Here is a 16,152-nt window from a genome sequence, read left to right on the forward strand (position 1 = left end):
TCCGCGTTGCACGCGGAAAAGGAAAAAACTGACATAGGCGCGCCGGGGTGGGACTTATGTGACCTCGCTGATGTCACATACGCAGATGACACCTGGGCGGAGTAGCGTGATGCCCCCCGCCCCGGCGCGCAGGGATGCTGTGGCAAAAAGTTTCCAGATCCAGTCTCACGCCTGTGGATAATTTTACGTGAAGGAATCTGCGGCTAGAATCGTCTCTACCAGATACATCGTTACCGAAGGTAAGTAACTCGTACATCTGAGCCCTTCATTCTATTTAATGAAGCCCAAACTGACACCCCTATTGGCACCTGGCCTAAGCCGTTCTCTGTTCCATCAGTGAATGGGCAGGTGGCCATACACCACAGATCAGCATCCAGCAATCTGGATTTTCTTACATAGCACTCCACCCCCGAGAGTTTGGTGGATAGGAGGTTAAAACGCAGGGCTGCATCACCTGCGGAGAGCCCATGCCCCTGGCAGGCCGGACAGCAGCCCCTGGGGACAAACTGCGACACTTACCCACCGGGGAGCGACGCTCTTGTGACATCGGATAAGGGCGAGGACGATGACAACGGCCGTATCTGAAGCCGTCTGCCGAGGCTGATCGAGGAGAGGAAGTCGACCTTGAGACACGCGCGTAGTTTCATCTGGCGCTCCCGCCGCGACTTAGGCTTCAACTGTTGGCATATCTCTCAATCAGTGGTGCCGTGATCCCCCCTAAACACCACACACCTCAGATGCAGCCGATCTGGGGTGTACAAGCTCAGTAACAACATTTGTTTTGACTTCAATAGAAGGCAGTTGTAGATACATGTAGGAAAGTAGGATCTGCTTCTTATGGTTACCCCCACTTTTAGCTTGATGTGATGCTGTTTTTGACTAGTCTGACTGGGCTCCTGCTAATCATGACCCCAGTCTATCTGCTTGCTCCCTAAATTGGTGAGTTCAGTACTTAGGTACATCCCAGATGAGATACTGGGGTACTCTTATCAGTCCCTAGTATATGGTACCCATGCACCCAGAAAATAGGTACCCCAGAGGTCTCTCGTGGGCTAAGACATGCATTATGCCACCCATGAGAGTCCATGCAAAATAGAACTACAGGGATGCCATTGTGGCTTGTGTATGTTGGTGCATGCACCTACTTACTAAATATATAGGTTTGCTATATCTAACGGTCACTGCATTTAAAACCTATAAGTCACCCCTACAGCAGGTCTTTACAATCCATACTAAATAGAGGGGCACAGCGTAATTGATGACTATCTCGAAAACGGCTGCAACAAATCCTATCATGTTTGGTATCAAGCATGTTGGAATCATACCCCCACACCATAAACGGTGTGGGAGTTTTGATTCCAAGCACTGGAAGAGCCCTTCATTAGGCTCTCAGCCTTCCCGGTACCAACCATCTTGACCCAGACAGCACCAAATGGTTGCTGGCGACCAGAAACCCATTTCTGCCCTCCTGCTGCAGAGCCAAGCTCGGGCAGAGGAAGGTGGAACAATAGGTATCCTGACCACCTCCCAGACATGATTTAGTGTATTAGGGTTGGGTGGCCAGACAGGAATTTGTGTATTACGGCTGGGTGGGTGTGCTTGCCAATGCCAGAAAGCCTGCATGAGGGGCACATTTGGTGTCCCTGTGCATAGTCCAGTTCAAATCAGTCCTGGGAGCCGTTGGCTCCTGCCCTGGTGCTAAACTGAACAAAGGACATGGGAGTAACATCCCCCCTGTCCAGACCCTTTCCCGAATCTTACCAACCCTTTTCCTAGGGTACTTAAGAGCTTACATGGGTGTAGATCTTTGGATTTGCCGTGGGATAAGATTCATATCAGACACCATTGCACTTCTACCGTCTGGGCACTCTGGACTTTGCTGGACTTCCTTTGGGCCTGACTTTGTCTCCCTTCCAGTCTGCTGCGCCATCTGTGCCTGTGCATTATACAGTCACCTTCCAAGATCTGTGAAGCATCAAGGACAACTGAATAATCTCCCTTGGAGTGAAGGGGTCACTCCCCTGCATTTGCAGGCACCGCTACTAAAAGTCAAACGGTCTGCAGATCCTGATCTCCTCTGGACTCTGTGGGCTCTGCAATCCAGGTGGTAATTTTCCACAGCTCCTGAGGTCTGCTCTCCCCTCTCACCAAGATTGAGGCCAGCAGCCTTTGTGTGGGTTGAAGTAACCAAACCCCTGGGTACCGCGTCCCCTTTGCAGTTGCAAAGGCTTTTTGTCATCTTTGCAAGAAGATCTTTGGGCTCCAAGTAGCCCCAACCTTGAGCCCCTCCACTGACCAGAAAGCTTGGCCACACCGCATCGTGTGCATCTTGGCCTGCATCTTTTGGGGATCTGCTTGAGGTCCTCTCGCGACTCCAGTGTCTTCGGCCTGGGAGTCCTCTTGAGGGTCACATTTGTTTCTTTTGGGATGCCCTGATTGCTCAAGGCCTGCCCTGACTCCCCTGCTTGTGGTGAGTCCCCTGGACCTTGCTGGTCCCATCTTTGTACTTTCATGACTTTCTGCTTGGGTTGCATTTGCCAAGGCTTGTTGGTGCCCCTGCCAGACACCTACCCCTGAGCACTCAACATCCTTCGTGGGACAGCTCATATCCAGCTTCTGGTCATCCTCAGCAGCGCCTGTCCCCGACAGCTGCAGAGTTAAGGTCATCAACATCTTCCCTGAAGCACCCAACATCAGAGGGCATTCGTCTTCCAAATCTCCTGGTCACTCCTGAGTACATAGACTCTGTCCCCTCTGCTTTCAGGTACTTGTCTTCCAGAATCCACATTTGGATTCCCATGGACACTTTCTCCTCTTCTAGCAGCAGCACTTTCCTGAAGTCCTCCACTGGGTTCGACTGCGGTTTCCGACGCCACTTCACATCTATGCACCCGGCTTCCCTGGGATAGGTAATTTGGGTACCACTGTATCCACAGGTGGGGTAGCTCTCCAACCTTCGGTCTTCCAATGAGTTTCTCCAGGGTCCACTGGGAAGGGTCGTTAATCTAAAAACTCCAACCACAATTTACACGTAGAATTGAACGGAGCCTGCTGTCATGTTCCCACGCTGCACGCACCTTCCGTGGGGTCCCAATCTACTCACCTTGGGTGCTCCATGGGTTTCAAGCGATTCTAAGTCCTCTTTACAGAGTCTTGACTCGAGTTGTGGTTCTTATACCACTTTCTTAGTATATGGTTTGGCCCCCCCGGGGGCCCACAGTGCATTAGTGCTATTTACAGTGATTGCTATAGTATTGTGTGCTTTGTGTGGTTCTTTTTCATTTAATCTGTACTATAATATTGCATTCTGGTAAAACAAACTGCTTTACACTCCTTCAAGACTAAGTCTGAAGGCTGATAACCGCCATTTAGAGAACTTTCTAAGGTTGTCTAAACTGGTGCAAGGTGCCCACTGACATTAGTGGGCATCATTTACAAGGCCAGCTTCTCACAGTGCAGAACCTCAGCTCCTTGCCTAATGACAACAGCATAGAAAGCACTCTTTTCCATTGGGAGCCGAAGGCGCAAAATCAACCCTGTATCGATTGAAGTATCAAGCCTACTTGCCTCCTGGAGGTCCATGCATAAACATCATCATAATAATATTGGGGTAACTCTTCCCTATCTTCACCACTGTCATCTGCTGGTAGTGGCAAACTGTGGTCAGAATCAGAACCAAAAAGATAATGAAACTTTCAAGGATGGTTCTACTGTAGTGGGGTCTATCATCTGAGCCAGACTGTATGGTTGCTGTGTGCAGTTGACTGGAGTAGGAACGCATCCTCAGTCAGGGTCCAGACAGATTCAGCTCAGTGTCAGGCACTTTAATCGGACCTGTATCCCCCTCCGTTGCCAGAAATGTGAGGACTGGCATCAATAAAAGAGGAACCTGCATAGGTCGCAAAGCCAGAAAGGAATTCAGCCCCATAGTTGGTGCAAAACCCAAGGAAGGCTCTTGTGGGTCAGATGTCGCAGTGGACAGATAACGCCAGCATTAACCTAACTGCAGGCCCTTATGGAACGTTGCTGCTCAAAGGCCGGCTAGAGGGAATCAGAAAAGTCCCACACTGATTGTCTCCCCTTGTTAGTCCACACCATCTAGAAAATTAGTGGTATCATTTACAAAGCTATCCGAACCAGCACCTGCGCTTATCTTGCAGACAAGTTCATCATTTCTGGACAATCTCGGCACACCTGAAGCCAGTATAACATCGAATTGCCAACTAAGAAGTGCTAAAAAAAAACCAAGACCAAATACTTTTTCTCTTTATGCACCTAGGATCTGGAACAACATCCCCTTATCCATCAGGACCACCCCAACCCTGCTCCTATTTAATACAGAGATGAAGATTCACAGGTTTAAAGAACCCTACATCACAATGCATTAACTGTTCGCGCCTCAGCATCCTCTCCTACTACTCGCCGATTGACATACATACATACATACATACAAGAGTGAAAACAATGCAAAGCATGACCTACATAAATGTCTGCAGCATCACAGATGACCCGGGGAATTCCGGGACCAGTTGGAGAATGGGCTCCTCAATCGGATCGGAAGTGAGACTGATATGCACTTTGCCGTCATCACAACTTCTCTTTAGACAAGAGACTTGTGGGAGGAGTTTGAGTCCCACTTCGACTTCTTATGTTTCTTCTTCAACTAGGACTTCTAATTACCAGACAACTTCAACTGCAGAGACGACCTGTTGCAGGAGTGAACTCGAGAGCGGGAACAGGACTTGCATATGGTCTATGACTTTTTCAATGTAAGGCGACAAACAGCTTCGCTTCTCAGGCCTGTATTGCCTTCAAGTGCACGAGAGAGAGCACATTGTTTGCACAACTTGGGAGTCGGACCCAAAGCCCAAACACCAAAGGCACAGTTTGTGTGAGTTTATTACCGACATTTGTTTCTGAGAGTCACAGGATAATTTGATGTCCATAGTCTTTGGTGTGGACGTCGTTCCCTTGCACACTTGAATTCAATTTATAGAAAATCAGCAATCTTGAAAAGGGGGGCAGATCTCCGGATGCACATTTGAAGGTGTGGAAGGAACTGATGTTGCGTACAGGGATGCTGCTTATCCGAAACCAAAACTGAACATAGCGACGGACTAATTGAATAGCACCTCACTTTAATACTGCAATTTAGTCTTTGGAGAATTGTGCGCAAATCATCCAGCACTTTGTCACCCTTGAGTGCCACTGAATACAGATTACGGGCCTCATTTATGAGAAATGACGCATCGCTGCGTGAAAGCAGCGATGCGTCACTTCTCAGTGCGCACTCCTTGCGACATACCTGATGCGTCATATTTAATATATGACGCATCATGTCGCAAGGAGTTACAGATACGTCAGTATTTCTGACGTATCTGTAAGCGCAAAAGTGACGCATTGCTGTAGTGTGTCACAAAAGTGACGCAGCTCCAGCAATGCGTCCTTTCACATGGGGAAAGCCCCATGTGAAAGGGCTTGCGTCAGTCTTACGCCTGCTGTGAGGCAGGCGCAAGATTTTGACGCAACAGCGTCCTAAAAGTGACGCAGTGAAATCTCATAGATTTCACGGCGTCACTATTATGAGGCTTTTTGCAGGGGAACGCCCCCTCTGCATACATTATACCTGACGCAGGTATAATGTAGCGCAGGGGTTTACAAAGTGACGCATCTGCTTAGATGCGTCACTTTGTAAATAGTGCGCAACAGGAGGCATGTTTTACGCCACCGATGCGTCACAAAAAGTGCGCATCGGAAGCGCAAAACTGACGCAAGGCCTCATAAATGAGTCCCTACGATTTTTGATGAAAGCAAGGAGGTGCCCCAAGAAAGTAGATTCAGTCCATAATAATTTCTTCAAGAAAGTTCGTTATTCAAAAGTTCCTTGATAGAACAACCAGGCAACGCGTTTCCTTCCCGAAATAAAATCGTGAAACTTCATCAGGGCTCTATAATGTATAGTTCTAGTGCGCCATGAGGATACCTCTTAAATTTGACAGTTGCCGTATGATAGAGGTAAGTTTAAGGCATTAAAGCTCGACACCTTGCTATGCGTCTGATTTCTCCACCCGTGGTTCCATGTGATTTTGAGCTCTGTCAGTTTCATGGTGAAACAGGGCACTGTGGAGCCGCACAGCGCCACCTAGTAGCGCCCTTGCGGACTGCTGTGAAAACTTCCGGATCCAGTCTCGCACGTAGGGACAGTGGCGTAGCAAGGGAGGGGGCGCACAGGTTTTGAGGATTGAGGCCTCCCTCCTGTGGCCGTCACATCAATCACCCCAGGGCCGGTTCTAGGCTCATGGTGGCCCTGGGCAAGGAGCGTAGGTAGGGGGCCCGGAAGAGGGGGTCCGGGCGGGGCGGAGCGCGCAGGCCAGTAAAGAGGGGAGGGGGTCAGGGTGTTTAGAAGTGGAACAGAGCAGGAGGCCGCCAAATCCCTGCCAGGGGCCACCACGCAAATATGTATCCATCCTCAGAGGATTAATATATTAAGGATATATATTGGCGTGGTGGCCCCTGGGGTTTGGTGGCCCTGTGCAGGTGCACAGCTTGCACATGCCTAAAGCCGGCCCTGATCACACCCCCCCCCCCCAACCACCACTCTTACATGCACCCCCGCTCTTACAATGCAGCTGCAGCGGGCGGCAAAAGCGGGGACCACCACGGATGGCACAATGGTCTAGCTACGCCACTGACTGGGGAATTTTGTAAAGGTAACAAATCTTTGGTTAGACGTATTTATCAGAAGGGGCATATGGTTCTGAATAGGTGTATGTGATTTGGGCCTCGGTGTGAGTGAGTGATGGTGGAGGTTTTATTTGAATACTGCAAAGAAAGAGGACGGCAAGCAGGATCTTTTTCAAATACATTTATTAAGAGGTTTCTAAAGTTTTTTTTCCAGGTAGTTTGGACTGTTCCTGTTATCCAGTCAAGAACTTTGGTGGAGGGCTAAATACAGGTAATGGTCAGAGCCCTCTACAGCGTACCTTTCAAACCTCCTATCCAGCAGGTCCATGGGATTCTCTCCCATAAGAATACTTCTTCAAATTTGAAATGATTAAAACTGGAAAAACCACATTATCGGTGTTTTACGTTACTGCACCTAAAATCCAGATGTTTGAGAAATCTGTGGAATTTCGGGGTAGTTCAATTTACACAGTTTTAGGAGTGGGAGTTGAAACTCCGACAGGCACATTAATTGTGTATGAAATAATACATAAAATAAATATAAACTCACTCGCAATGCAGCTTTCAATGCCTTCCTCTCCCCTCTTTCATGAACCATACCATCTCCCAAAAACAAGCAACCAGATCCCCAGAGGTAAGCACGAGAATATAACATAAAACAAAAAAATGTGCACACAGGACATCTGTTCTTCTTACCCTTTCTAATGATGTCTCATTTTATCCTACTCATGCCCTTCAAGGCATCTTACCTACCGCCCAGTCGTAATGGTTATAGTCCTCCATAAAACGGAGCATTGCCTTTTTCATCCATATGCCGTGTAACGTGTGCCAAAACAAAAGAGCTCTTTTGCTGATATGCCTAAGGACCTCAAAGTTTAGCCACTGCAAGTGCTATGCTGTAAAATGTGCTAAGACAAGTGCACTATTCCTTTGATGTAATGGGATGGACAAGTCTGGTCAGTCGTGTCTGCTCCACACTGGAAATCCGCCTTAAAATGTTCCAATGGGTTTTAGACAAACAAACCTTTTTGAAACTACCATCTGAAAGGCACAATAAAGATGCTATCTTGATTGATGCATGGTGCCAGAAAGCAGGGCAATGTTTGCAATCTTTGTGCATGCTGTTCACCTAATTTTGTTAAATCTCTGGGAAGGAAGTGGGTGGATTTTATGTACTACTATGCCGATCTTTTACTGGCTAGCAGCTTCTCCAAGTCCTCTACCTACTGGAAACAAGTTAGAGTATTAAACTAAAAACAAACATGTTAGGAGTTATGTGTGGTGAAAGGTAACATTGCAGCAAGGAGCTGGATAATGTGAACAGGTGTGAATCAAATGCATAGAAATCCCAGACTATATCTGATGAGTCTGGAGTGCCATATAAATGCCCTGCAGGTCACGCATATTGAAGTAATCTACAGCCCCTTGTTCAGTAAGGTGAAAACAATGGTAGGTATATGAGGGGGTGGGAAGAAGGTATTTACCACTGAATGCGTTTGTTCACACTTCCTTCCTCAGTGTTTCACGCTGATTGGCACGTTAAGTTCATAGCTGCCAATGGTGCTTAGCCTATATAAATAAAATGACTTGCCAAGATAGTAGCGTAGCTAGACCTTTGGCTGCCCGTGGCAGTCCCTGCGTTTGCGGCTCAGCAGTGGCCACATTTAAGAGTGGGGGCAGGGGGTGCCGATTCCTGCAGGTAAGAGAGGGGGAGGCCTTCACCACCCCCAAAACTTGTGCCGCCTGGGGCGGACCACTACGCCCCCCCTTGCTATGCGCCACGCCGCCAAATTGCCAGACAGATAGCCTGATCTCCCCACACATGAAAGTACAGACAGCAATATTTAAAATGCTGGGGAGCTTTGGGACTTACTTGCCATGAGATATAAAATAGGTGCCAACAGTACAAGGCAACAATTCTACTTTCTAAAGCTACAAGTCCATGTGTTTACTAGCCCTTCGTATGCACCTCATTCTTACATTCTATTCCACTGAAGGCTCTCTCTTCTCTGTCATTGTCCTCCCAATACATTGTACCCCCAATACATTGTACCCACCACTATGTCCTAGTCCCTCTTGCATTTCGTTCGATCTTCTCTTTTGTAGTCTCCCTCACACAATCTACTCTATCTTTTGAATCCTTTTCTCCGCAATGCAGGCTATTCTGGCGATTGTCCTAGTCTCCTAGGTGATTACAATCCTCTTCTCTGTGCACTATGATCTTAACGCGCAATGCCATTTTAGTTCTATTTCTTGTCAAATAGCAGCACTTACTCTAAACCACCATTTCAGCTTCTTGGGTGGGTGGCTGGTGGTTAAGAAGCAGAGTGCAGAGGTGCAGACATCATTGCCCATGTCTTCTGCTACCCAGTTCAGCATTAACAGACATTTCTTAACCTCAAAGGTGTTTTGCAAGCAACCACCCCAGAAGGAGAGAACGGTGTACCAATGATCACCTCTGTAATGGACTGCCTCTAGGTCCCCATAATGTGAGCGGCTGAAAAGGTTTCAGTCTGGTAGCTTACGATCCTCACTGAATAGTCTAGATGATATTAACATCTGGAAGAAATGAGAGGGTTTTGATAAACGGCATCAAACATGATATTTTTTAGACAACACTTGAATGTGCTCAAATTTGTAAAAAGCACATGCATCCAATTGAAGGCATCTACAGGAGAAGTGTTCTGTGCTGCACTTAAAGAGGCTGTCCTGATCAATGGACCTCGCTCATAGGGGATGCCAAGTATTGCACGCTTAATACCACCCACCGGCCCTCTGTGACAGTAGGAGACATATCAAGAGCCACATATGGTACCAAGATTTAAGTGATAAAATGGGATATCCTGGAGCATGCCACGACCTCTTGCAGTGTTATACTGTCAAACCTCTAAGACATTCCCTCATAAACCACGTCTACGACAAAATAAAATAATTCCGACTCATGTAACAGAAAATGACTGTACTATGATAACTCTGACTGCTCCATTGATAAACACTGAATATACCCCTTTACTGGGATCTCGTAATATACACTACTCTTCTGCGTAGTGACACAGACTCCTCTACTGAGAAATGATAACACAGATTTCTGTACAGGTTAGTGACGACACAGAACCCGGCGTTGGCCAACAGCGATAGCATCAATCCATATGCTGGACAACAATGACTTAGAATACTCGATTTAGCAACACATACTCCTCTGGAAATTACAAAGCAGAATCACCGACTGGGCACTATCCTCTGCTGTGAAATGAAAATGCATACTCATCCACTGGGAAGTGCTAATGCTTTACCAAGAAATAATAATGTAGACTCTTATCACCCCCACTCCCTCCCAAAGATACATCTTCAATTTGAGAGATTCATTCAGAGCGATCTTGGAGATAATGTGCACGTCCCTTTTTATGTGCAGTTGCATTTTTGCTTGGGGAAAAATATAAAAAACATAAGAGCATACTTGTCCACAAAATCAGAAGTCGCCCTTGAAATTGAGAAAGTTGACAAGTATACACCCAGTGGCCCTGAGGCGAAAGTGCTCGGTAGCATGAGTCTAGTCTCAGTGAATGATCTTGAAAGGTGAAGAGGCAGTTTATAGTGGCGCAACAAGTGACATCCAATCCCGTTACAGTGTTCTAAAAGCAATTTCTAGAACCATATTGATGTAGGAGTGAAGCAAAGGAAGAGAAGAGACACAAACAAGACACTTGTATCATGTTGAACCTCAAATCAGGTGCATAAACAACGCCAGTAAGAACCATCTCATCAATTAAACACAAAGAAAAATAAATCTAGACAAAAAAACGTTCGCCTGACTTGGACAACTATCAACAAGGGAGAAAAGAAAGTGTTTGTCTTTGTTTTAATTAAAGTGCGACAAGGGAGCTATCAGGTTTGCTTCGTCCAGTTGAGTGTTTGCTTAGGGGAGAAGAGGAGGAGGTGACATTTCTTGGGGGGAAGAACAGACATTGACTTGTGATGGCTTCTCATTTTCACCAAGGGATGGGAGCTGTTTTTTGTTGCTGCAAATACGCTTATAGGTCGCTCTCGCCATACAGGGCGCTGGAGAAGGAGATATAGTCCAGGGCGCCAGTCACCGAATCTGCTCCGATGTATTTTGTCATGCGGCTGATGCAATACTCTGCCTGATCTGGAGGCAGCTCCCTGCGCAGTTCATCCACGGTGATGTAGGACTGCAAGAGGTAAGGATGGTAGAAAAAGGAAGAGAAAAAGACATGTCAAGTAATGGAATTTTATTGTCATTTATTTTCATTTTTTGATGCCATTATTTTATTTGTTTGATGGCAGACACGTGCATTTGGAGGTTAGGTACTAATATCTTGAGAGCAACCACACACCTTTTACAAACCTAGGGCCAGATTTACCAATAGCCCATGCACTGCTGTACAGCATGGCACTAAGCTGGGTTGTGTGAATGGGAGACAGCTGAAATGCGCCATATTTACAAAGATATGGCTCTCCTTCTGCGTTGGTGGACTTGTGGCCCCGCTCCAGAATTAGTCAGAAGCTCTGGGGCCAGAGTGCTGTCCTGAGAGGGCACCCTGCAGCTCGGGCCCCAGCACGCTCCACAGGGGCTGCGGGGGCCTGTCTTATGCCACTGCTATGGGCCACATTTATTAGGTTTTACGTCGCCCTTGCACCACACAAAGGGGAGCAAAGGCGATGCGGGCAATGCAAAACCTAACTGAGATTTATCAAGCCAGGCAAGGCCAACTGGTGTGGCTCTGCATGAATAGATAAATCTGGAGTAACAGAAGGCAGCGCAAATCACTGCCTTGCGTTACTGTGCCCCAGGGAGGCTTTCCATGATTAAAGTGTGCATGTTCCAAGGCATCCACCCATGGATTTAGGCGCATTCCCAGATTTACCATTAGTGGTTTATCTGGGAATATGTCAAAATGCTACGCCTCCACAGGTGAAGCATGACCAGGAGAAATATCTTTATTTCTCCTTGTTTTTTCCTCTTTCTATATGTGCTGCACTCTGCAGCACACATAGAAAGAGGAATGTGCCTCTGAGGATTTTTTTTTTGCATAAAAACAAATCTTCCTACAACACAGGCACCCTTGCACCATGATGCAAAGGTGCCTGCTTTGGTGCTAGGCAGCCAAATGTGCGCCAGTGCTAGGAAAGGACAGGAGTGCACCGTATAATGTTAACTACCGCGCATTTCTGCCCTTTCCCTTTCGTGCAAAGCAAAGCATCAAGGTTGATTGCTGCGTTGTGCTGCATAAAAAAATTTAATAATATGGGCCCACATATCTAACGTCCATTCCCTTTTAAAAATTGTTTAAAGCATCAAAAGTTTGCAGGCTGCTAACACTTACCTTGTCTGATGCCAGAATCTTGAAGGAGGCCATGACCTGTTCAGCTGTGTCTGTCTCGGCTGTCTCCCGGGTCATGAAGTCGATGAAGGCCTGGAAAGTTACCACACCAGTGTTGTTGGGATCCACAAGTGTCATGATGCGTGCAAATTCAACCTCTCCCTAGGAAATAAATTGAACAAAAAATAACTTATTGAACACCGACAGGGAAGTCTTGCAATCAGGAATACTGGAAGGAATTGTTAGAACTGACGAATGTAACAAGACATTTGAACCTACCAAATCGTAGCCCATGGAAATGAGGCAAGCACGGAAGTCATCTGGGTCCATCATTCCATTTCTCTTCTGCGGGAGACACATGTAAAGATAATGAGACAAAGATTGCAATAAAAGCCAAAGTCCTTGCACTTTTTACTTCCTCTCTTCTGTTTTAACTGATGCTTCTCATTATTGCCAATACAGCTTACCAGATGAATAGAAGTCTATAAATCTTTATGGCAAGTCAAGAGGTACTTTCACTAGGCTCTGTTGAGGCGATCAAATTGATTGATGCCCAGAGCATTAGCTCACATAAGCCTCAAAGATCTTGAAGGAATAAGAAAAGAGGTAACTCATAAGCATCTCTAAAATTACACCTTTCAGATTAAACAGAGAACTTAAGTGTGACTAAATATGCAAAGCTTAAAGAGTTAAGGAGAACTGTGGACCATGTAGAAATCAATTATGGAATCCATTGTGGGCCTCTCGCTGCCTAAGATAATCTGCCTTACATACAGATAGTGACTACAGCATTGATAACTTAGTGGATCAAGTTCAGATGAGAAATTGAGGAGTCCGTGTAATTCAGAATTGGTTAGGTTGGCTTTCAAGTTTTCAGTTCAGAGATCTAACGTGGTGTGATTGCTCAACCTCTTATATTCTCCATTTAATTCTAAATGCAGTCATGATACACAGTGAACCCATTGTTGGGGGAGATACAGAATTGTGATTGAATATGAAATGGTTATGATTTTAATAAGGGAAGGTGTGAAAATAGATACATGCATGACTACATTGGCCTATTCCTTGCTAAAGACAGCAGTGCTGTAAAGAACTCTCTATCCACCTTTTACCCCAATGTCAAATTGCTATATTGGTGACCCTGGTAAGGCAGTAATTCTTGATCTCTATTGGCAAATCTCTCAACAGCCCTTCTCCACCTATTTTACATATGATAGATGGTACACAATCTGTTGTCTCAATATAAGCTGGATCTATGTGAAATTTCTACGAAGTAGAGTTTTTTTCAATGTAGTAGCCTCATTTCTTATGCTTACCATGTTGAGCATTGTGTTTGGCATTCATCCATCTTACCCTGTCAAAGTGGTTAAAGGAAGCACGGAACTCATTCATCTGTTCCTGGCTAATGCCCTTGGCATCGCGGGTCAGGATCTGGTTCTCCACCTCGTTGATGGTTCTAGCGATGGTGGTAAGCAGCTGCTCCCAGCCGACACGGATGTGCTAATGAAAAAGGAAAAGGTTAATGTAGAGTTGTGGCACTGGAATAAAACTTTGTTTTGTAAAAAGGTACATGAGACCTATAGAAAAATAATAATCGGAAAGGTGACCCACAATAGGACAGAAATAAAACAATCAAGAAGCAAAATGGTATGTCTCTTTCAAGGTAGAGGAGAGTGAGTGGATTGCCTACATTTCCAAATGACAGAGAATTAACATTAGTCACACACTTTGGTAGTGTTTAATAAAAGATCGACCACGTCATTTACAATTCACACTGACACACACACACAGACCTTGCAGCCACCCCACTGCAAAGCCGCCAATAAAATGAAGACGCACTCCCAGTCGAATAACAACTTTACAGACCCCTATCATGTTAGACACTCCACTACACCCCGATGCCCTTACATGTCATGCATACAAAAATTACTTCAATGTCCTCCCACTGAACATTTACCATAATGATGTGACTACCATCATGCTACATGTACCCTACACTGATCGTAGGCCTTACATGCACCACATTGACTTCACAGCCCTCTCACTGAACAAACACACTACAATGACTTCACTCTGTAAACACTGTTTGCACATACACAAATGCAGCACATGCAAGGAAATTGAGTTACTGCACAACAGCTGTTGTGCTGTTTTGAAACTAATATTCATTGTACATAATGTACATTTATCCACTATCTAGTGGTTGGGGCTGGACAAAACAAGTTAAATATAATTATTTTGGATGTCAACAATAAACGTTATCTGTATGATACATAATGACATTCATCATAAGCTCACAAAGTAATGTCTCAGTGCGTGACCACCATCTTCTGTTTTTTTTCATTTGACATGAATGAGGGAGGAGAAAATCTTGAATGTGCATAGTTACATTTTAATCTGTATTCTCAAATCGTACATATTACTATGCAGTACTTTTCTTCATCAGTGAGCGAGGAGAGTGTATAGATTCTAGAATAGTGAGCAAAAATGTTCCTCTTCCAGGACGACCATTTAGCAGCTTTATATGTAAGTCAGTGTGAAATTCCTAATAGAGTCTAGAAAGACACATGTTGAACTGGTAGTGTGTGCTCCTGGTGCAATTATCAGTGTCTTTTCAGCTACACAGTAACATAAGTGAATTGTCTCAATGATTCATCTTACAATTGTACCCTTTGTTGCTGATATAACATCTGTAGCACATTTGCCACAAATAAACTGCTGACTTTGGTGTTTAGTTTCTGCATTATCCATATAATACATCATTACCCTTCTGACATCCTTAGCATATTATGTTCTATCTCATCTAGATGTTTTTTTTGGGAAAATGTTGGTGTTTAAATGACTTGATATATGTGGAAAAATTAACTTACCTAGTGTATAAACTTTGGGTGAATAAACATTTCTGCCTTTCCATGATGTACAGCTGTACAGAACAGTTGGACCATTGGGACTTGGTCCCAAAGGATGCTTACCATCAAGACTTATTTATCATGTGGCTTTGTACTTCTGGTTTGGAGCCTGAACTTCTTAATAATGCAACCATCTAATGATAGATTCTGTGCAGAACTGACAATTAGTTGTATCTGTGCAAATTAACAAGCAGCTGAATCTCAATTGTTACACTGCATGTAATTACTCCGCAGTAGATTACTTCAACGTACCCATTCCTGAAACCTAAACACCTCTTTACTATCCCTTAATATGACCCCTCCTTGAACCCTAAAACCCATTTAACCCTACCCAGCCCTGAACCCTAAAAAATCCTTACTACAACTATTAAACTAAAATGACATGCTGTTAAAAAAATACACACACACACACCTAATGTTATGTCACTTAAAAACATTAAAAAAAATACTTATGTGTGACAAAAAATACAATGATATAAAGACAATGAAAAGAACTTTCGGTGTACTTACCTGTGATTAAAAGCCCGGATGTACTTATCTGCAATGTAATGATTATGATCTAAATGTAGCACACCAAAGCAGCTCAGAGGTGTGGCGCAGCGGCCAGGGCGACTGACGCTGGAATCTGGGGATCAGGGTTCGATCCCCGGCTCCGGCGGCAGGTTAGCCCAGCACCATGTGACTCTGGGCAATAGCTCGCTTAATCTTCCCGGCGGCCCCCAGCGCCTAGAGACCCTCACGGGTGATTGTGCGCTTTACAAATGTGGACTTTACTTTATTAGCTTCTCGACTGCACAATTAATGTGGTCCTTTCCTATAATCCTCATTGAGATATTATAGGATCACCTCAATATCCACTCACTTCTGGTGTCCAAACCTTGAAAGTAGCACTGTGTATTATGAAAAGCACCACTCAAACAAATTACTTACCTCCGGTAATGCTCTTTCTGGCAGAGACTTTCTTTAGCTGCAGCTTCCTCACCTTTTGAACACGCTCTAGGCATCAGACTGGAACTGGAAACTTATCAGCAGTACCTTTGCATGCCAGTAGGTGGCTATGCATTGCCGTACCGCTCCGGAAATAACAACTAGCAGGACCGATAAAGGCGCCATTCCTGACTACATCAGCTACTGTCCGTACCCCTAGATGCAGAACCCCAAAAGCAAATTGGGGAAACCAGTGTGCAGATACCTAGACTTGGGATCTTAATAGATGG

General features: G+C 45.3%; 1 protein-coding gene across 1 annotated transcript in view; it reads right to left on the reverse strand.

The window, feature by feature from the left end:
- Positions 1–6,850: 6,850 nt before the first annotated feature.
- Positions 6,851–16,152, reverse strand: part of ACTN3 (actinin alpha 3) — a 189,425-nt gene continuing 180,123 nt past the window's right edge. Inside the window, exons 18-21 of the mRNA XM_078660833.1 lie at positions 13,380–13,526; positions 12,306–12,371; positions 12,030–12,188; positions 6,851–10,874 (exon numbers count right to left, since the gene is read on the reverse strand). Of these exons, the coding sequence (XP_078516959.1) occupies positions 10,716–10,874; positions 12,030–12,188; positions 12,306–12,371; positions 13,380–13,526 (531 nt within the window). The 3' untranslated portion in view covers positions 6,851–10,715. The remainder of the gene's footprint in view (positions 10,875–12,029; positions 12,189–12,305; positions 12,372–13,379; positions 13,527–16,152) is intronic.

Source organism: Lissotriton helveticus, chromosome 9, assembly GCF_964261635.1.
Source record: "Lissotriton helveticus chromosome 9, aLisHel1.1, whole genome shotgun sequence".
NCBI classification, from domain to species: Eukaryota; Metazoa; Chordata; class Amphibia; order Caudata; family Salamandridae; genus Lissotriton; species Lissotriton helveticus.